Consider the following 21990-nt stretch of genomic DNA (forward strand, 5'->3'; position numbering starts at 1 on the left):
CACGTCCAGTATTCCCTGAGCCTCACTGGGCTCTGGTGGGCGCAGAAAGGTCAGCGTGGCAGACCTCTGACTTGTGTGTCTGGTGCTGCCTCTGGCGCTGACCCACGAGTGGCCTTGAACGACCAATTCCGCTTTGGTTTTGTGCTGCAATTTCTGACTGCAGAACCTGGAACGTTTCCTAGTGTTTTGAGTATCCAGTTCACCATTTTTCTACCGACAAATATTGGTGAGTGTTATGATAACACTAGGGTATGTCTCCGGGACACACATGTGATCATAGTTAATCAGGGCTGTGAGTGCTTAATGGGATTGATGCCAGGGCACTCAATCACACTCAAAATCAAACTTGCCTCTAAAAATCCTCTTGCTGCTAGGCAAAAGAATACAGTTTCTCCAGATTACTGGGTGCGTGGGGAGGGAAATATTCAGTATTGCAGCTGGAAGTGAGCTTTTCGTCTCTGAGCCAAGTTAGGAAAATTTCCAAACTTCTATTCTGACCCTAATTAATAGAATCCATTCTACTTTCATTGCATGTCATTACTTAACCTCTTAGAAAGGAGACGATTATGCTGGAGTGCTAATAATGGTATCCTAATTTAATGTTGCGTGGAATGGCTGATGTGGAGCAAAATCCGGGATTCCATGACCACAACTCTCCCTTTGGGATAGGAAAATTCTGGAGAGGCCTTTTTACTTTTCCGGAGTTCAGACTGAACTCACGTGAACCCCACTCTCATCAAATCCTTGTGCAGCCGAGTGGAAGCTGCATGTTACCAGCTGCCACCAGCCACAATCCACGCCTGCCCGAGTGTCTTTTAAAAAATAGGAGCAAGTATCTGAGTGTGGGACTGCCAGGCAGAATCAGGGTCAGCAGGCAGGGGGACGGTGCCTCCTCTTCGTGGCAGCCTTTCTGTCCTAAATAACAGTGCATCTGTCTGTAGGTGCTCTGTTTTAAGCCAAGTTGATGGTGTCCCCAGTTCTTACTGGGGCTCTCATGGGCTCTGCCACTGAGCTGCGACACAGAAAAATGACTTTTGAGCGCCTTTCTAAACCCTGATGGCTTGTGTTGTAAGCGATTGTGGGACTGGGCGTTAGGGGTGCTGAAGCTGGGGCTCTGCCAGTGGGGAGGAATTTGGGCTGCTCAGGTGCAGCTTTTCCAAGGGCTGTGTGTCTGTTCCAGTGAGATCAGCACACCAGGCTCTTGGAGGATCCCCTGAAATCCCCCTCACGCTCCTGGGGAGGCTGCTGAGAGGTTTGGCTCCGCCACCTGCGGCTGGCAGGTCGTCCCGATGGACAAGAGCAGTTCCTGGCACTGAGAGACAGAAGATCCCTCTCCGGGGATCTTTCTCTCCTTGTATAATATCCCATTAAGTTAATCTCTAAAAATTGCTATTTCTAATGTTATAGCCTGAAAATGATGCTAAAAAGTTTCATTAATTGTTAACAGCTTATTATGGTTTTAATTACTGTTTTTAATGCTGGCTAGCTTTCTGTAGTATGAATCTGTTGGCTTTCATTTTCTTTGTTGTTTTTAATGTAAAGCAGAGTGCTTTACCATCTAATTATAGTGGACTTCACAGAGTTAGCTGAGGGGCAGCATTAATTACCCTTTGCCCCAGCTCATCTCTTGATGCGTTTTCTAATTTTCTAATTATTTCTTTTTATGTTCTTTGCGTTGCGAAGGTGAGGAATGGAATTAAAAACAACCAGGAAGGTCAGGGTTTGGGGCAGGGAAAATTGTGTGCAAAACATCACCAACGCTTTCACACACTGCTGACTTGGATGTGGTGGGCTGTCTCAGGAAATTCAGAGCTGGGACATCGCTCTCTGCACTGGTTTCCCTCCTCCCTACTCTCTTTCTGCTCCTCGCATCAGAGAACTGATGGATTTCTTTCCCCCTCCGCCCTGCCACGAGGGCTAAATCTAATGGCAAAGTGAGCAAGTAGAGGAAGATGGACAGAGGCAGCTGGCAGGATGCTGTGGCCAGGTACTCATTAAAGTCTCCAACTCTCTCAGTGACCATTAACGACTAATTAGTCGTGCTACCGGTGCCTCTGCTGCAGCACTGATTAATTTAAGCTCTCTCCACTGCACGCGGTGCCCAGACTGAACCGTGGGGGCTGCGTGGCGGGCAGAGGCCCCGCTGGCACAGGGGCGAGCCCTGCCTGGGCACCAGCCGAGGAGGTGGCTGTGCTGTTGGCCCCAGGGGTGGCCATGGCTTTGTCCATGACTCTGAGCATCCCCACAGCTGGCCCTGCTGTTCCGAGTCCCGTCCTGAGCAGCAGAGGGTGCTCGCTGTTCCCCTGCCCCGCACGCGGAGGGGAGGCGGGCAGGAGACGGTTTGCAGGATGTGCTCGTGGCCTGTGAGCTCCTCTGGCTCCTGCTCTAATTTACTGAGGCCCCGTGGTTTATTAACTGTGGTCTTGGCATGATGGATGGGGCTTGTTTAATGCGAGCCTGCCTTTGGTGCTGCTTCTTCAGCAGGTGCTGATTTGTTCTCTTCCCTCCTCTGCCTCAGAGCTGATAGAAACCTAGCAGGGATCAGGGTAAGGGTCTGTGATTTTTCATTTGTTTTTTTTCCCCCCTCTGACATCTATATGGATATGATCTTGTTCCTTTCGCTTCTGCTCCACCAGCCACCTCCTCTCCCTCTTGCCTTGATAAGAGCCTGGCCCAGTTTCGGGTGCAGAGGCGCAGAAAAGCCAAACCCTGACCGTGGGTGGGCAGCTGGAGGGGGTTGCTGAGGGCAGGAGCGGGGAGCAGGCAGCACGTTTGCCAGCTGGACAGGGCCAGCACAGGGGCAAAGCTTCCCTTCCACCTGCAGCTGCACCTTGAGAAAGGGACCCCACATCCAGAGGGCTTCCTGCGTGCCGGAGGGGAGGAATGCACACCCTGGCTGCTCCGTCCGCCTCTGCCTGCAGCCTCCAAGGAGCGACCAGCCCTGCCAGGGGACAAGGAGAACAGACGTGGCTGTGGGGCAGGACCCCAACTGGCCTGGCCCCACCGGTGTGTGGCTGCGAGGCTGGTGCAGAGGCCAGGGGGAGGTTTATTAATTGCTTGGTGGTGCTGTGTTAACGTGGCCCATTTGCAGCTTTTTCTCTTCTGTTTTGAAACTGTGAAATGAGGCGCAGTAATCAAGGAAGGTTTTAATAACCATCCCAGCTCTGACATTTAAATTACAGATGGCATTTTCAATTAAACAGGCGCTCTCAGCAGGTTTAATTTAGCTATCAGTTCTGCTCTGTTCTTTAAGTGCTTTCTTAAAAACGGTGATGAATTTAAAACTTGCTCCAAGGGGAGGAGGAGCTGAGGAGGGATTGGAACTGGCTGGAGAAGGGGAAGCCCTGGAGGATGCTGAGTGTGCAAAGGAAAGCCAGAGACTGAGGAGTACAGAGGATGTTCGATTCCCCCAGCAGAGATCTGTGCATAGGATGTCTCACATGCTGCTCTCCTCAAATGTCATTTTGTGTGTCTGCATCTGTGCACAGCCACATGCAACACCACGCTTCCCAAGGCAGTGGGACTTGAGCATCCCATCTGCTCTGCGGCTGATCAGGTGTCTGCCTGCATACCTGCCTCCCTTCACTCCTCCCCCCGGTGTCCTACCTCTTTCCATCTTTCTGATGGTGATACCTAATGCATAGTATTAAAAAAAAAAAAAAGAGAGAGAAAAAGAGCCTGTCTGACGAATAATCATGAGTTGTGCATACAGTGCAGTGTTGCCAGTTGTGTATCCTGTACTCCAGCTCCACTGTGGATGGCTGTACCCAGGCCCTGATCTCCCCAGATGTACCTATGTGTTATTGCACCTGTACTTCACGCTGCTCTGCCTCTCCATATGCATTATACGTTGTCCTGTGCATGGTGCGCTCTCCCAGCAGCACAGCAGCCTGCAGATCTGTAGATACAAATCATGTATCTACAGATACATGTGTGCTCTCGCTTCACCAGGACGCCCCAAATGCACTTCCCCACGAGCTCGCACTCGCATTTAGTTTGCTTGCTTCTTTCAAGCGAGGCTGAGGCTGTTTCAAGCCCTTCTTGACCCTAGCGAGAAAAGGCTGTGAGGGAGGTGGTGGGAATTACTGGTTCGGTTCAAAGTGAACAGTTTCCCTGGTGATTCTGGCTTGCTTTCCGCATTAGTTACTGGATGTGCTGCTTGCCAGCTCACTGAGCTTGGCTTGAGCCCTTATGTGACCTGGGTGCTGCTGCTGTTTGGGGCTGAGAAATGCCCTCCCTGCAGGCTATCCCAAGGCAGGGAGCAGCACGCAAGGTGTACGTGCATGTACGCATGTACTCCAGCCTTCAGCTGGGAGAAGGGCTGCCCCTGAAAGCCCCCCGGCACCCTGGATCTCAGTGGCCTGCAGGCAGAATGGTGCAGTGCTGGAATTTGCTTTCTAACTGAGGCAGAGGTGAATTGGCTTCTGTCAGCCTGAAGCTAACCTGCAGCCTTGCTTGAGGTGGACGCAGCTGCAGCTTGTTTGATATGGGTAATACCTGGTAAGCAGCCAGGGAAGGTGAGTTGTGTTCTTCCTCTGTTGTCCTTCTGTCTACGCAGTGCACAAATCTCCAGGTTGTGGTGGCCCCATGCTCCTGGGTTCTGCTTTTCTCCATTCTTGGTGTGACGAGCTGGGCAGCCAGCCTGGGTGCCTGCTGCTGTTGGAGGAGGAAGCCACAGGGCTGCCGGCTTCCAGATCAAGTCCTGATCTCCAGTAACAAAATCCTGCCTGACCTATTTTTTTTCTTGATGTGTGTGTGTTTCTAGTCCTCCATGGCAGAGCTTGTGATCCTCAAGGTCAGAAACATCTCCTGTTGTCTACATCCAGCTGAAACAGCTGCAGTATTGCCTAGCGCAATCACAGGTCAAGGATCATTTGTGATGCTGATGAGGGAAACTTATTCCAAGTAGTACAACTTGGGAAAATCCTGCTCGGGGCTGAGCTCCAAAGGGGGACAGGACTGGCAGTTGTGCTGTTGACAGCTGGTTCTGCACGCTGCGGGGCTACCAAGTCTTGGAAGTCACGGCCCACTGGAGGGGGTAGTTCAGGATGGTTCAGCCTACGTGTGCTTATGGCAACTGGTCCTCAGCTGGGGGCTGCTGCTACAGAGGTGCTGCGTAAATTAAGGCTGCTGTCCTGGGCATTCCTTTCTGGGGAACTGCCATGGGATACAGCAAAGAACCTTTTCCTCTCCTGCCAAGGAGAGAGCACTCTTCCCAGCAGCTGTCATGGAGCCTCCTCTGTTTCTCTCCAGTGTAAAACAGGGCTGGATAATTTCATCACCGCTAATAACATTTCTAGCAAGGCAAGCTACAATAATGATAAGGGTAATTGAATCTCATGCTTCAGGGATAAGCTGAGCTCTGGAGGGGGATCAGGGAGGAATTTATTTCCCCCTCCCCTGTGGAAGCTGCTTTGCACAGCCGATCATTTGTGTTGAGAGGCTGCTGCTTTCCCTGGCACAGAGGCTAGGCTGACCTTAACGGGGGGGCTCCAGGAGACTCCTGTTGCCTGCTGACTGTCTTCAGTCCCGGTGCTCTGATCTGGGGTTAAGGATGAGCTGCCAGCAGCCTCACGCAGGCCGTGCCTCACCTCCCCTTATCACCACTCTCTGCTTTCTCCCCAAATGACTGCTGGCAGCTTACGGTGTGCTGGTTTCTGCAGGTGGGCACCGGGAGGCTGTGGCCGGTGCCAGCTGTGGAAGGTCAGCGAGAATGGACGAGGCTGCTAGGAGGAACAGAAGTGAGCTGCACCATTAGCATGTCACGTACCTGTGTGGCTGGCTTGGAGTAGAAAAATCAGGTGAGCAACTTCTGGTAGTGGTAAATTGTTCTGTGTTCAGAGCACTGCTTTGGCTTCGGGAAGGTGAGTTAACCTACAGGGGCACACAATGACGTGAAGAATATGAAGCCAGGCTGTCCTAGGAGTCACCAAGAGAATGACGGTACCATCAGTGGCTAATGTCTTTCGGCTTTGGATCATCTGCAAAACTTGGGAAGTCTCCTTTTACCTGTCTGTCCCATTGAAATTCCTAGGATTTCTCATATTCCCGCAATTGCAGAACAAAAGTTTTTTGGAGTATTTATGGTGGACGCTTAATTTCAGGTAGTATAATTAGAGAAAATCCTGACGGGATCAAACCTTACAGGGGGCCTCAGAAGCAAATAGTGTTTCTGCATTACCACTTTGTGTTATCTCATTTTCTAATCCCATCTAGAGGTGGATGCATTTCAGTGGGGTCTGAGGGGATCTCTTAATACCCTTCTCTTACCTCGGAGGAACGCTGTTTAATTACCTCATTTATGCTCATTTGGAAGCTTAAAGCATTCAGAGCTGTGGGAATGTAAGGGGCTATGGAGGACAGTACGCTGTTGTTCGTTAGGAATGAACCACAGAGTGCTGCAGCTCAGCTAAACGGAGCCCTGCGTCCCTGGGGTCCTTTCACACCTATCTGACGGGGTGGGAGCGCTCGGTGAAAAGACCTGGCAGGGCCGGAGGGGGGAGATGCGTGGCGTGGGGTGGGAGAAGGATGTCAGCAGCCAGCGAGTCGCCCTTGTTCCCTCCCTGTGCTCCATGACCATCCCTTCGGATGGATTTATTCCCTCAGTGCTTGGTCTGGATGTGATCAGGCAGTAGAGCTGTCTCAAGGTCATGTGGGCATCTGAGACCTTGAAAATGAAGTGACGCGTTCGAGAGCCGTGCAAGGAGACTGCAGAGCAGCGTATCGAGCCCAGAAGCACTGAGGTGTTAGGGATGTTCTGGAGTCTCCTCTCCTAGGAGAGAACCTCCAAGCTCAGCCGTGCTAGTCCTGGAAAGAGAGCCCAAGAGGCAGGAAAGTATTGCTATTCATTTTTTTCACCTTAGCAGCTGTGAATTATTCATTGAACTCCTCTGTCTGGGAAAAGGATTTCCAGTTCATTATTTACTGATTTCTTCAGAAGCATTACGCTCTCTTCCTGGGATCTCTTTAGGGGCAGGAGAAATTTCTCCCCTTGAATCTTCAAGGAGTCCTCTGCCATGTGCCTCTGCTATTTATTCTTTATAATGAAGCTGCTAGAATTAATTCCTGAGAAAGACAATGTAAAGAAACATCCCCGTCATTAATCAGTCCTCAGAGCTGTGGTTAAAAGATTTCCAGGTGGCAAATGAATGCCTCAGTGGGCTCTGTCAATTGACTCATGATGTGATTGACTGATGGTGTCTAGTTTCATATCAAAGCTGTCCTTGATGTCTACCACCCGGCTCCTTTCCTAGCTGTGAGCACGGAATGAATTGGCTGCGGTGGGATCCACAAAAGCCCTGGTGACTGTGCTAGGAAGGAGTCCGGCAGAAGAGCTGGGGCCTCTGCTCAGTGGCCTGGGACTAGGCCTCTCGAGGTTACTTGTCCCATAAGCACCATGGGTGTTGGTGTTAACATCATTAAATTTTCTTGGTTGCAGATCTGTGCCATGCAGCAGTGTCACCCCGTGTTTATCAGACGAAATCTGGGTCGTGTTTGTTGCCTCTGCATCATGGCATCTCTGATAGAGGCTGCTCTGTGCCATCATGTCCTGTCTGTCTGTCCTGGGGCTGAATGTGACAGTGACACGTCTCCTGCCTACAGCCCCACAGATGATGGCATTCACGCACCTGCCAGGAGGCACACTGAGTCTTTGGCTCAGTGGAATTTTTTTCTTTTTGTCAGCCCTAGTGCTTTGTACAAATGCATGCGCTACAAGCTCTGGCTGTTGTTTCCATGGGGCACTCGCTGTTTTCTAGAGGTGTTTCATCCTTATCTAGTAATTTCTAGGGTTACACGTAGGGTTATTTCTCTGGGTCTGCTTCCAGGGGGAACTGCGATAGTGTCAAGTAGTTAATTGGGCTCAGCAGTGTCTGAGGCCAGCTTCAGACTCCCGATGACCTGTGTGGATGAGCCATGTGAGTGCTGCTGTGCATGTTGATGAAGACAAAAGTCTTCTGTGGGAGTCTGCCAGGCCTTGGGGGTGATGAGCAGAGCTGAAGGTTAAGGCCCAGAGAGGGGGGGAATAAGCAGGGCAGTCAGCTGGGGCAGAAAGAGGACACTGGGGGTCTTTGTACAGCTATCTCATGGCACGCTCGGACGGCTGCGTGTTGTGTCCTGTGTATTGTGCTGACTGCTTTGGTTTGAGCCTGCTGCGTGAGGCCTGCCTCCTTGTAAGGCGTACAGCTCAGCAGGACTCGTACCCAGGAGAGCCTACAGAAGGTTTTTGGAAGTCCAGAGGAGCAAAGTGAATTAGATGAGGCGTGAAGTCTGTACTTAAAGTCACAGTCCAGAGAAAGGCAGCAGGAGTTCATCTAGACAGGAATCGCTCTCGCCGCTGCTATTCCCACCTCCTCCTATCCAAGCCCGTTAGAGTTGTGAAAGAGGAAAACAGGCCTGATTAAATTATTCAGGCAGGTCAAAGGTCTCTGCAGGCAGCTGCTGCTCAAGTGTGCGTAGGGGAAGGTCGTAGCAGTGCTGATGAGAGTAACAGGTAAGGGAGGAGACCCAGGGTGGGTTGCTGCAGCCCAGCAGTTCTTGGTTTAGGGGTGTTGGCTCTTCTGCACAGCACCCCAGGGGCTCAGCAGGACAAGTTGCAAGGCAGATGTCCCTGCCTGGCAGCGTGCTGCTCTGGCAGGAGTCAGCATGGCCCCTTTCTTCTCCTTCTGTGGTAGGCACCCTCCAGACGTGCTCAGGTAGAGAGAGCTTGTGTGGATTCCCATCTGACACAAACAGGATTTTGTTACCGGGCGAAGTAGACTTGATGCCGATGGGGCTCGGAAATGAAATGTCATTCATTTTGCATGCAGGCAAAAAGCACAGTAAATGAAAGGATTAGACAGAGTATGCATGAAGGGAAAAGCTCTTGTCCTGATCAATAATTTAAAAATTCTCAAGCGAGAGTTAGAGCTGAATGTTCAAAACAGTTATTTGAGGCTTAAAAAAAATAGGAAGCAAAAGAAAAAGCCAAAAACCTTCCAAGAAGCTGTTTAAGACTAGTTTGCTAGATTTACTGATTGCACTTGAGCTGAGGGTTGAAGTTAAACCTAACTCACTTATGCATGTATGAGAATATACATTTACTTCTGTTCAAATTGACCTGGACTCTGTCCATGTCATGATAGCATCAGGAAAAATAAAAAATTCCAGGGAAGCCCTGTCCAGTTATAGAAACGACTTTGTCTTACTGAGATCACCGCACGTCAAATGCTTTGTCTTAATGGATGCTGATTGTGTCCGCGTGGCTGTGCGCCGTGCTGGAGGCTCTACAAAGCGGTGAGTGTGGCTTGGCTGGGGAGGCAGCAGGGCTCAGAGAATGGGGCTGTGGGCTTGGAATTCATCCCTGTACTTGCAGGCTTCCTGCATGACTCCTAGCTAAGGCAGTTTTATGTCTCTGCCATCCCTGTGATAACATAGGGATGATAGCTCATGGAGGGTAAAAAAAATATATCTGCTGATGGTTCGGAAGTACCTGAGTACATGACAGCCCTCATTCCTGGAACAAGCACTGTCTAGATAGAGATCAGGAATCAATGCATGCTATGCTTTTTCTTTTTTAAGGATGATCTTGTCTTTAAGCCTTGCTTGCTTGTATCAAAGCCCTTTCCCCACCTCTTTTCCATCCATACTGGATTCCAAGCTGTACGAACACAAGTACTGACCTTCATCATTGTCCATCAGCTGCACCTCCTTTTTTTATAAGGAGCACGGCAACCCTTAGCTATGGCAACTTCTAATTTCTTTGCACTGAAACACCCAATGGCAACAAATTTATATTGTGTTTTTTTTTCTCCTTAAAATCACTGTTAACATTATTACTTCCAGACAACGAAGAATTCCTCTGCTTCTTGAAATGTACCATATTAGCTTTTCAGCCCTCCTTAACCCTGACCCTCTCCCAGTGGTGACATGGTCCCCGAGGGGCTGCAGCAGTGCTTTGGTGTCCTGGCATCCTCTGATGGGAGCTGGCTCTGCAAATTTGCACTGTGCAGGATGGGGCAGCATCTGTAAGGGGCTGTTGGGGCTGCTGCCTGATTTTTTTAAATGTTGCTTAGAAACCAAACAATATTGCCTAACTCCACCAGATCTGCAGTGCAGAACTCATTGCACAAGGGGAAAGGAGTTTTTTTTATTTTTATTTCCTACTTTTTTTCTTTTACAAGAAATAACTCATTTTTCAGCTGTTGGAGAAGGTAGTAATTGATCTAGAGCTTTGCAGCTTGCCTTCCGGAATGGTTTTATTCTTAATGTAGAAATAAAACTCTGTTAGGTCAAATACACAGCAATAAATACAAGAAGCACATTAGCTTTAATATATTGGATTATTCCACTTGGTGGTGACGGGGAAAAAAAAACAAGATTTAATTCCCCTGGCAATGCAGGCAAAGAAAATCACTTTCCCTGCCCATTTTTTTTCTGTTAAGTCATTTTTGTCTGTCAATGCCATTGCTGCAGGCTTTGACAGGGTTTGATTTTATTTTTATTTTTTTTCAACCTGGTGTGAAAATAAGAAGTATTTTCTCCAAGTAAATCGTCCACAAATTCACTCAATGCCTCTTATTTCTTGCTTACGAATTCCCTCCCTGGCAGGACGCGGGGAGCTGTCGCGAGCTGGCAGGGACGGGCAGCTCCCGGCTGAACCCCGCGGTTGGAGCAGGGCAGTGAGATGAACACGGCCACTCTTCTTCTGGGCATGCTGCTGTGGGTTTCTGTTCTTACCTGGACTCTTCCCAGCTAGAAGTAGGGTTTGCTTCTGTTCTTGGGATGCACCACCACCGTTCAGTGCCGCGACTGGCACACCTTGCCTTGTGCCCCAAGGGCTGGCGGTGGCCAAGGGCTCCCATACGACGGTGCAGGTTCCCAGCCAGGAGGTTTTCCCAAGCAACATGCCTTGTAGTGATCAAGTCCTTCATCAGATCCCATAGTCACTGCTTGTGCCAAGCCTTCCTGTGTTTTCCTGGGAGACTAATGACATTAGATCCTTTTCCTACAACCCCTCCTTGTCTACAGATTTGTTTCCTGCCAGGGACAGGACAGATGGGAAGAGGCGGGGAGGAAGAGGCAGGAAAAATCTTGCTCGTCATCATGGCAGCAAGGTGGGTAAAGGTGGCTCTGCCGTGTACCAGTCAAGTACCCGAGGCTGCATCAGAGATTTAGCTTGGATAACAGAGCTGAAGCTTGTTGGCACAGTGAAAGATAAGATTTGCAGAGAGGGTAAAGCCTTTGTAGCTGAAATGCTCTGGAAAAGGACTGGGTGATTGTCAGGAGCGATGTACAGACGGGGGGCGTATCCTATAGGAGAAAAGGGTTAGGCAAGCCTGTGTTTTCTGGCTGTTTGTGTGTGGGGTGCTTTTGTTTTTAAAGCATCTCCCTCCTGTGCAAATTGGCAAGGAAACAGCAAGGCAGGAGTCTCTGCGTGGTGAACTGAGGCTCTGTGCTGTATTCATCTGTCCAGGCAGAGTTATCGCTCCAATAAGCAGGGCTCCTCCACCAGCACCTAGACGCTATCTGATTGTATTTGTCTAAAACGAGAGAGACTTCACAATAATCCTGCTGGCAATTAATTGGCTTTTGTTCAGCAAGAGTGAACAAGATCTCATCTTAATCTGCTTCATTATTTCTCCTTGTATAGCAGAGTCAACACAAGATTAGGTTTAATTTACAAAAAAATGCAAAGTCATTACTCATATCTGGATCGGGATTTTATCTGCTTCGTTTTGCAATGCTTCATGTGTCAATATTAACGAGAGGAGCTGCACGCTGTGTGGTGAGGTGGAAATGGCACCACTTGACTTCAGGACCTTTTGGAAGGATCGCAAGTAGCAGAGCTTCAGTATCATCCCTCCTCTATCCCTCATCTCCTGCCCTTCCTCAGAAGAGAAGCTGCTTGCTTAGGAAAACTAGCCTCTTTCCACAGGGCAGTGGACTTGGAGCTGGTGCTCTTGGCTCTTGTGTCCTAACTCTTTGTGCAACAGCAGCCTGGGGTGTGCAGCTGGAAGAGAGCTATGGGAAACCAAAAGGAAAGGTTTGGGGTCCATGGGACAGAGTGGCCGAATTGATGGGTTCTGAAGTGTACTTGTACTATAGATATTATATACGTGAGTGCTCGTACAACCCTCCCATTAGCCAGGCTCCCCTTCCACCCCGTCCCCTCCCAGGCAGCTGGCTCACGGAGCAGTTGGCAGCATGGTGAGCGTCCCCTGGTCTCCCAAAGACACCACCTGCTCCTGCAACATGCTCGGTGGGAGGTGTCTGCTTGCTGATGCTTGCTCCCCTCCCTGGGTAGTGCTGAGCTTGTGCTGCAGTGGGACGCGCTCCCCGATGATCCATCAATGCAGAGGGCTCGCTTACGACTTTATTGTGGCCTCTCTGCCTTTCTGGGCGCACTGATTGCACTGCAGTTAATGGGTCTGCACAGATAGCAGCTCCAGATGAGTTGCTCTAAGTGCCTGCGAGGGAGGTTAGCCAAGGGCACGTGTAATGTAGCTGGGACTCTCCTCTTGTTAAGGAGGGCTGTGGAACTTGGCATGCGAGGAAGGCAGCGAAGTGGCTGTAGGTGCCTGGGCGCAGGGTGGATGGGGGTGCAGGCAGTCCTGCTGCTCTGGGTGTGGTTCTGCTGATTCTCATGGGCTGGGTTAAGGTAAGAAGACGCTCTGCGACGAAAGGAATGTTACTTATGTAGGTGATGGTTTTAGTAAATCCATGTCTTAGGATGGGGCTGGAGGAGCTCTGCTGCTTCCGATGGAATTTGAAAGCCAGGCCCTTATCTGTGTCTAAGAAAGCATTCCCTGGTCTCCAGTTAGTGTGTTACGGCTTACAAGACGGCCTTCATTCAAAACAACTGTGCAGTGGGTGTCATTTGCACAAGAGGCAGCTGTGCTTCCAGGATGCACGGGGTGTGGGTGCCCCAGGTGGCAGAGATGAGCGTCGGGGGCTGGCAAAGCTGCTCTGCAAACCACGACAGCGGGTATTTAAACAGGACAGGAAAAGAAAACGCCAACTCGAGCCTAAGCTGCAGCCAGAAGAGACGAGGAATAGGGGTCAGAAACAGGCCCCCAGATATAGCACTTGCCGGGGGACGCTTGCACTTCGTTATTCCGCGTCTCTCAGCACTCGCCGAGCAGGAGCCAGAAGCACCCGGGGCCGGGTGGCTCCCGGCTCGCTGCCTGCAGCCCGAGTGCCCTCTGCTGTCCCTGCAGCTCCGCCGCCCCGGCAGCGAGCCCTGCCCGGGGGCACGGAGGGAGGCCGGTGGCCGTGGGGGGGGTTTGGGCATGGGCCCCGCCTGGGCAGCTACCAGGGCTGTGTCCGGAGTGCTGTCCTCTTGATGCTGTCAGCTGGCTGGCAGGAGGAGGTAAGAGCAGGCCGGTTGCTCTGCTGCAATCTTTCCTTGCACGAGACAAAGCTCTATTTCTCAAAAAAAAAAAAAAAAAAAAAAAGGGGGGGGGGCGATACACAGCTTGTTTGGCTGCATCTGGCTTCATGTTCCCATGGCATTTCCCCCTTAGGCAGCAATCTTAACCACACACCTTCTCTAGGCTGTTCAGGTTTGTCTGGGCGCTTCTCGCTGTGTGTGCAGGCTGCCCTGCACGGAGATGTGCTCAGCTCTCCTGCAGCTCTCTCAGGCGGTAGTGATGTTTTCCAGCCTCCATGAGGCTTTTCCCAGTTGAACTCATTACCGCTGTTACCTCTCTAATTCCAAACATGCCTCCCTAGTGGGAAAGCATCATTAGGCCCTTTATTCCTAACAGCTAGGGAGACTGAGGAGGCCGGGCCCTAAGGGCATCAGAACCCAGCTGGATGGAAGGAGAAGCAGGTGTCAGGCCAGCCCAGTCCCAAGGCTGCTCACCCGTGACCTCTCTTGCTCCCAAGGTACCTGCATGTTGTGGGACAGCCGTGAAGGAGAGGGAATGGCCACGCGTGGGCTGCAGAGGGGGACATGAGCCCAGGGGATGGAGGCTTGTTCCCTTGCCTGGTGTTTGCCAGTTGTTAGAGGAACTCTGCTCCTGATGGGTGTGTGGGCCAAAATAAAGGATGAGCCACTGGTTTTCCAACCCATTTGGGACAGTACTTCTCTGCTCCGATGCCCTGCTATCCTGGCTTTCAGGAACTGCCATTCACAGCCTCTACAAAGTGTTTGATTTAGGAGGAATCAATCTCCTAAATTATCTTCCCTTTTAAACTGGCTAGAACAGCTGGGCTGCGAGCAACAGGGAGTTGTTTTTCTCCTCCTCCCTCCATCTTCAAATGGTTTTTTGAATGTCTGGTGGGGGAGCAAACTCCTCCATCTGTCCGCATCCTCCCCAGGTGGGTAATAATAGATGCTTCATGTAGAAAAATTCAATTAGACTTGAAAAGAGATCTATGTTAGTGCTTCCTTGCCAGGGCCCCATCTTGCTGTGTTCTGTTCCTCTGCAAGAGACCGACTGTAGAAGCTATTGTGGAAGAAGGGGGGGGGGGGAGGGGGGGACGACAAACAAAAGCAACCACCCTTTTGAAGTATAATGGCATTTATAGCCAGGACTGGCTGGGGTGGGCTTTATAAAAAAGAAAATTGCAGAAGGTTCTCGAATAACTGCAGCCACCAAGATGCAATTGGCTAGGCAGGATGTCAGACTCCACGTGTGGGAGGAATGCCAGCTGCTGAGAGTAGGAAGGGACCCTGTGGAGTGCTGCATCTAGGGCTTTTCTTAACCTCTCTGAGGGGCAGAGGTGCGTTTGTGCGTCTTGGCCAAATGTGAGTGGTTGGCACCTTTTAAACTCTTTCACTAATTTCTATCATCCAGGTGTTTTGTTCCAAAAGGGGGGCTTCAGAGGGCGTTTCCATTCTTTATTTTGTGTAGCTCGCTACTGAGCACAATGGTGATCGACCCCAGAGATGGCTGTGGTGCGCTGTGGGCTTGATGTGCAAAGGCAATATGAGCACATTCTACAGCTCTGGTTGCTGTGCTCAGGACCAGGGGAAGAGCTTTTGCTGTGTGTATTTGTGTTTTTTTTTTTTGTTTTTTTTTTTTTTTAAGTTTCAACATGAATGTTTCAGCAACTCTTAGTTTTGTATTTAATACTCAGATTTCTAAATATTTTGCATCTGGCTGAGGAAAACATCTGCTATAAATTAATTTCTGCACAGACCTCTTCTGTCTGTATGGTATGTGGCATGTCTGCATTGGTAATCAGTGGTCCCAAAAGCTATTGCATAGTGTCACACAGGTGTTTGTTCGTATTGGCACAATAGGAAGCAGAAGGAACCCCCGTTGGTCGCTGGAGCACGTGTGATATAGCCCTTTAGTGGCTGAGTGTTAATACATTTAAACCATTTTGTCACAGTTGTACTGACTTTCTGTAATCCTATGAAATTGTGTGGTCTCTATTTCCATGAAGTCTGTAACACGTGGGAGCCCATTAACCTCCTGTGCTCTGTTCAGTCATGGACAGAGGAGTTGAAATTGTCTTGGAATGGGATGTATGTATGTGTGTGGTGTGTTCAGACTCCCGGCGTTTGATCAAAATTCAAAAGGCGTTAGGAGCAAAATATTTATAATGGCTCAAGCGAGCGAGAGTTATTTTCTAAGTACACAGACACCTGCTTCTTGTACTTGCATTCAGCCATGTCAGTGCTAGAGCCCTGCTGCAAGGAGCAACCAGTCTCCTGAGGTCGGTGGCAGTTTTTGCAGAGGCTCTCTGGAGCAGAGGTAGCTGTTCTCCTTAGAGAAGCTGTGAGACACTGAATGTCTTGGAAAGCACATCTTGGAGATGGGTGGGAAGGTCAGGGCAGCTCTGCGGGATGCCCCTAGCAGTCAGTGTGAACATCAGGCCTGCTGGTGTGGGGAGGGAAAGCCCCCAGCAGCTGCATTCGTTGTAACATTGCTGCCGGGGAGGCTGTCTGCGTTTAGTGGTTCAGCCTAGGTAAGCCTGAAGTGGGGACTATGGCCCTATCCTGTATTTACAAGGGCCACAAGATCTGAAGGCTTAATTCTGGGGTTTATCCTGAGTGTAAGATGGTGGCTTAGGAAAGGTTCAGTTTAACAGTTGCATCAAGACCTGGTGTATTGATCCCATTGCTGCACTGATTCCTTAGGGACAGACCAGGGCCTCGTTTCTTCCATGGAGCAGGTCTCCGAGAGTGAGTTGAATATTAACTAGAAATTTGGTCAGCCGCACTAAAGGCTGTGCTGAATAAAGCTGCATTGTGTGACAGTGTGTGCAGAGGTAACAGAGAGGGAAGAACTGAATTGGTTCTACTCTCTTGGGTCAGAACTACAGCTGAGCTCATAGTCGAGCTGCAGATGACCTGAAGGGTGTGGGTCATGGACGGATGTTGCAGGAGCCTGTCTGAACCTCCTCCATGCCTTGCATGAGTTCCCATTACCTTTTGAGCACACCACTGCAAGTGCTTCTGACAGGTTCAAGTTGCTGGGGTGGGGAAAGGAGCATGTACCTTTTCCCAGGAGGCTCGTGTTATTATACAGTATGTAAAGCCTCCTGTTTTTTGGATAGGACTAGTTGACACCTGACTCCACTGGAGAGATAAAAAGCACGCTTAAGCACAAGAAAACAAATACCCAGCACACAAAGGAAGATCCACATACAACTGTGTCATTTTTTATTACATTTGTCCGGACTCTGGCTTGGCACAATTGTGGTTTGGAAGGCTAGTGTGCCCGAGGCATCTGGGTGCAGCAGTGCAGAAAGCCTGATGAAGCAGAATGCACACAAAGTGACCAGCTCAGAAGTCGCTGTCTTTGGCTACAGGTTAATACCAGGACGCTGCACTTGTACCGGTGTGCTTTGCTGCCAGGTGGCATCTAAGTATGTGCTCTGCCTGGGCAGGCCAGGAAGAGAAAATAGATGGACACAAAAATGGAAGCACGTAGCTCTGGGCAACGTCTGAGGATGCTTTTCTGAGGGGACCGACTAGAAGGGACAGGCTTGGCTCAGGGAAGCTTAGATGTTTCTGTTCAGGATGGTGGCTCACGGCCCTGAGTGATACCGAGAGGCACTGGTGGGTGTATGTACAAAGTGCTGTCTTGGTGAGCATATGGAGCGAAAGCAGGCGTGTACTTCTTGCAGACACTGTTAGCAGGCAGGAAGAACTGAGATCAAGCAGAGTTAATGACAGCTTTCTGTGTGAAGAATATTCTGTGAATCTCCTGCCTGCAAAGAGCCCCACCAGACTTGCATGAAGCATGCAGAGGCCAGGAAGTAGACACGTTTTGTTTTCACTTGTTCCTGGGCCCCTTCTGCAATTTGCTTGTGAGACATTTCCCCAAGTCCTCGTCTTTCTCGCAGCAATTATTCTCAGTTGCTGTTTGAGAGCCAAATGAAGCTCCACAGTGAACACCAGAGTGGTTTCAGTTCCCAACACTTTCCCTGATAAATAGATGCTGGGAAAGTTGTAATAGAGAAGGATCCAATCCCTATTGCTTGGCATTATCATCTCTCACAACTGAAATAGGGAGCAGCACTTAGCAGCCAAGCTAGAGCTCATCTAAGGCAGGCCATGGCATCTATCACTTACAAATGGGAGAAGCAAAGATTCTCACTACAGGTCATGGAAATAGTTGGTGATAGAGTTGTGACAGGGCTCTGGCTCTCCTGGTCTGTTCTCAGCATAAACACACTATCTATGCGTTCTATTTTTTTCCCCTCTTGAACTTCCTGGAAAATATGCCCAGAGTCCTCCTTAGAGTTAACAGTGCTGAAGTCTGGGAAGGAGGCATGAGAGTATCTAGTGCAGGCTGGGCGTTAGAGATAGGGGTGTCCATGGCTGGGGTGATGCCTCTCAGGAGAGCAGTAAGGTCTGCTTCTCAGTAAGGATTTTTAGGTAATCTATGTGCGACAGAGAACATCAGTGCAAACATGAGGCTGTCTAATGTGGTTTCACACATCTGTTCCTATTCTTAGTCCTCTTAAGGAGAGATGGATGGTAGCCCCTGGCATCTGGCACGCACGTTCGTACAGGAGTTGTATGCTCTACAGCCCGGAAGCGGCACCATGCAGAAGCCATCCAAAGCCCATGGGATGGCCTGAGGGAAGTCAACTCTGGCAAGCAGGCCCCAGTTCAGCTTGGCTATGGTTCCACCGTGACGCTGCTGTTGGTAACACGTACACCATACCATCCCTTCCAGAACAGCGTGTCCTGGCCACCGTGCTCAAAGCAGACAAAGCGGACCCCAGGACCATAGTTGGAAAAGGTGTGGGAGATCTTTGGGGTGAGAGAAACAAAACGGTTGTTGGTAAGTGTCAAACCACCACAAACCTACTCTCTAGTGCACAAGGCCTTCAACCCCACCCGCCCCAGCCATACTTACCAGCCTGGGTAATGGTGGGAAAGGAGATACTGGGAGCGCTTTGCCCAAGCACTGTTCAAAGGCCACTGAACTTCTCCCAGATGGGCATCTCTTCCAAAATCCTACATACTTACAGTGATGGCTCAGAAAGCTTCCAGGTTTTATCTAAGATACCTTTGCAGTATAATTCCTCTCCTCAAACAGAGCCATGGCTCCACAGAACTTATGACAGAGCCTTCTCCTCCCCAGGGTAACTACTCCCTGCATGTGTTTGCTTGAAAATACTCCTTGTTCATGCAGGTTGGGTGTCACCTGCTGAAACTACAGCTGTCACTCACCTCAGTCCAGTTGGCATCATTGTCCTGTGGGATGGCAATAGTCTCAGTCTTGTACTCAGCCAGCACATCCTCGTTCTCTGAGAGCAGCTTCACATAGAGCTCGTAAAGGCAGCCAGCATCGCTGCGTCCTGCGTACCTGCAAGGGAGAACCCAAGGTGCCAGCCTTGTCTCTGTGAACTTGACAAAGAGCTAAAGCAAGTAGTTGTGTCCTGCTGAATGGCAGCAATGTTGGCTTCAAACCAAGGTCCCAGGAACCTGAGGAGACTGGTAGAGGTAGAAAACTGTAACAGTTCTTACCCCAAACCACTACCTGCCCTTATTCCCAAAAGGAACCTGAACTTTAGATGTCAGGGTCGCCAACAGCTTGAAGCCTGTGGAGCCTTGTAGCCCTGTCCTACAACTAGAATGACACCAAAAGGGGTGCGGTGGGGTGAGAACAAGGGTTTTAAGGCTCAGTGCAGGTATATGCCCTCCCTGCTCTTCCTTGACTTTCTGCTGGCCTTCTAGGGCATCCTTGCTACTTACCAGTCTTTCACCACAACTTTAGGCTGGGTTGTATCCATCAGCTCTTCCCAGTAGCCCTCAGCTCTAAGGTCAATGACCTGAGACTTCCGACACCACCTGAAATACAAAGATGTTAATTGATAAAACAGCCTCTCCTGAGGCTAGGGGAAGCAAAATTGTACCCTTCCCTGAATAAGAGAAGAAAGCAGCCTTACTCATAAGATGTAACGAAGTATTTATGAACTCCTTCACTAGGGAATTCTTTTCCAAAGTCTCCAGGGAGCTCTTCAATTTTCCAGCCATCACCTCCATTATGCACTTCTCCCCAGTGTTGCAAGTCTTCTGTAAATGGTAGAGAAGAGAGATTCTGTCTGGCCATAGTTTCTGTGGGCCTGGGGAATCTGACCATTTCCCACTGGGACCTTCCTGTAGCTTGTGACAGATGTGTTGCTACATGTAGTGCTAATTTTATATGCGGATCGTGGAGCTGTTTAAGTAGAGGTCTGGCAAAAACATTTAGTTTGGTTGAACATCAGTAAACTTGAGCATTCCCCACCAAAATGGCTATGTATATGTGGGCTTATTTAAGGAAATAATACAGTGAAATTACTTAGGTGTTCTGTTGTCTCAGCACTTTCATGTCCTGTTATAGAAGCAGTCTGGGGAAAGCTGATGACTTCTTTCATTTTTGTTAGCAAATAACCATCATATACTAAATTCCTCGTTTTCTGTTCTTCCTAGTGATATTTTTAAAACTTCGAGGAACATTGTTGGTACATAGTTAAGCTGTTAAGCTGTATATCTTACATAACATTGATGTCAAATAGAGCCTTTTACAAAGGCTGATTTTGACAGAAAGCCACCTTGCCCATTAAGTTATTTGACTGCATGCATTAAGTGATTTGGGTCTTGAGTAAGAAGAAAATGCTGCAACCTGATGGCAACTAAGATCTATGTTAAAGACTGGAGATGCCCAGTTCCTAGTGACTGGCCTTCTCTTCAATACTGGGGCTTGTTATGCTTGTCTCTCACCTTCACCACATGGGTTTTTGATGAGATTCCTCCTTTTCTTACTCAGGAAGTAGAAGTTTTGCCAATTCTCTGCATTCTCCTCTGACTCTGTTCCAGTGAGGCCTTCCTGCTGACACTTCAGGATCCAGAGAGCAGCTCCATCGACCAGGTTCTTCCACTGGCAACAGACCAGGCGGCATGCCAACACCAAGTCCACTGCAGGTATGGAAGCCAGTATTCTGATCAGGACTGCTTCAGGGAGGGACTCCATCCTTGGGTCAGGCTGGATAGAGCTTTCTGAGAAAGAGGAGGAAAGGGAGGGGTAGTGACACAGTGGACCATCAGAAATGAGGTGTTAGGGAAAATAACATCTTTATCTGAAAGGCAGGTGCAGCATGATTTGGGGTGCATTCTTAATCTGAAGGCCTCTGGGCCCCTACTATTACTACCCTGAAGTATGTGGGTAGATTAATATTTTACATTGTAAGTGAAGACCTTAGTTAAATCTATCCACGAAATGCAAGTACCTGACATATACAGTTGTCTACAACTTCAGTGCCCTAGACTGGAATCACTCCTTCCCAAAATCTCCACTTATAAAAAATCAGCTGCTCAGTCTCAGTAGTGACCTCCTCTGAGGAGGGAATGCTGCAGGCATCTGGGTTTGTTCTGCCTTTTTAAGAACCTCATTGATGACAAATGCTGCAGAGCAGTACCTAAATATCAGCGGTGAGCATCCTGCCAAGCACTTGCAGTGGTTGTTGGTTCTATATCTGGAAGGCCTCCCCTCAAGGGGTTGGCACTTAATGTCCTTAGTCATGAGCCCGTATAAAGCACAGGTCTGAGAATAAAATAACTGCATTATTTTCAGTTAAACTTCCTTTTTGTATGGTCTTACATCCTTAGCAATTGAGGTAAAAGCACATGCTTCTTACTTATTTGCTGATTCTGCCCCTGACTGTCAATGGCTCTCTGCTACCTGGGCTTTAGGGCCAGGTGCTGCGGAAATAAGGACAGAGGAGCGTGCAGGTTCAGAGCTCCGTATCATCGGTGTGGGATGCGCTGTGACTCTGCTTTTATCTCAGCTGAGTCCTGATGCTGGGAGGCTGTTGAGTCTGCAGTGAATTGCACAGACTCCTCAGGAGTGAATCATTAAGCCTAGGAGAGCATTATTAACAACGCAGCTCAAATATCCTGACAGTGCTACTTGATGAAATACTGGCAGTGCCAAATCTGGCAAGGAAGGGAAGAAATAGGAAGTCGCTACTGTAACAGCATCCTAAATCTAGGTGGCCCAGAGGCAGAGCTGTCTTCCCTATCTGCATTGCAGACATCAGAGGGGAAAGTGTCATTTAAAACTCGCTGGCTTTTAGGGGGGAGGAGTGGGGTTCTCCTATTTCTCCCTTTTTAGCCCCCTACTGCAATCCAGAAGGGCAAAACACGTTTAAAACCCAACAACACAAGCGTCCTGGCTAAATCCCCTGCAGGAATTTCCCATGCCTCGCCTGCTGCCTAGTACCAGAGCATCCCCTCTCTCCTCGCTTAGCCCTCTGTGGGGGCGAAGGCCCCGGCGGGCTCTCCTTTTTCCCGTCCCTTAGCCCCGGGTCAAGCAGCGCCCCTCACCGTTCCCCTCCGCTCCCCGCGGCGCCTCGCCTCGCCTCACCGGGCGGCTCCTACCTCAGGCGCTGCGCGGTGCGGGGCCGGGCCGGGCTCCCCTCACAAAGCGCCGAACGCGCTGCCCCCGCCTCCCGGCTCCCTCCTCAGGCCGGGCGGCTGCCCGCCGTCCCGTGCTGATGGCAGGCGCCGGCTGCTGGATGCCGTAAGCCGGCAGCCCGGAGCGGGGAGGCGGCGAA

At 49.9% G+C, this 21990-nt stretch overlaps 1 protein-coding gene and 1 long non-coding RNA gene across 4 annotated transcripts in view; one reads left to right on the plus strand and one right to left on the minus strand.

Annotated features, from left to right (window-relative positions):
- Positions 1-18025, plus strand: part of LOC310883202 — a 47958-nt gene extending 29933 nt beyond the window's left edge. Inside the window, exons 5-6 of the long non-coding RNA XR_014573369.1 lie at positions 5664-5801; positions 17899-18025. This is a non-coding gene — a long non-coding RNA (uncharacterized lncRNA). The remainder of the gene's footprint in view (positions 1-5663; positions 5802-17898) is intronic.
- Positions 16577-21987, minus strand: FBXO2 (F-box protein 2). 3 transcript variants are annotated; one of them, XM_083803169.1, is made up of 6 exons: positions 21815-21987; positions 20159-20430; positions 19342-19468; positions 19148-19243; positions 18623-18758; positions 16577-18199 (listed from the first exon to the last, which is right to left on the minus strand). In XM_083803169.1, exons 2-6 carry the CDS (start codon positions 20406-20408, stop codon positions 18065-18067), a joined length of 744 nt encoding a protein of 247 aa, XP_083659295.1. In that variant the 5' UTR covers positions 20409-20430; positions 21815-21987; the 3' UTR covers positions 16577-18064. The 3 variants fall into 3 exon arrangements, with proteins under 3 accessions (XP_083659295.1, XP_083659296.1, XP_083659294.1); XM_083803170.1 differs by having other exon boundaries at positions 20159-20434; positions 21761-21987; XM_083803168.1 differs by having other exon boundaries at positions 20159-20434; positions 21815-21954.
- Positions 21988-21990: the final 3 nt, after the last annotated feature.

The sequence above is a fragment of the Anser anser genome (genome assembly GCF_964211835.1).
Source record: "Anser anser genome assembly, chromosome: 17".
In the NCBI taxonomy this organism is placed as follows: domain Eukaryota; kingdom Metazoa; phylum Chordata; class Aves; order Anseriformes; family Anatidae; genus Anser; species Anser anser.

What these genes read in the sequence shown, in the direction of transcription:
- FBXO2 (XM_083803169.1), bottom strand. Translation starts at nt 20,408, where the DNA reads ATGGAGTCCCTCCCTGAAGCAGTCCTGATCAGAATACTGGCTTCCATA. An exon ending in AAAGTTGTGGTGAAAGACTG is followed by an intron (nt 18,759 to 19,147) that starts GTAAGTAGCAAG and finishes TCTCCCTTGCAG; the next exon opens with GTACGCAGGACGCAGCGATG. An exon ending in ATGATGCCAACTGGACTGAG is followed by an intron (nt 18,200 to 18,622) that starts GTGAGTGACAGC and finishes CTCACCCCAAAG; the next exon opens with ATCTCCCACACCTTTTCCAA.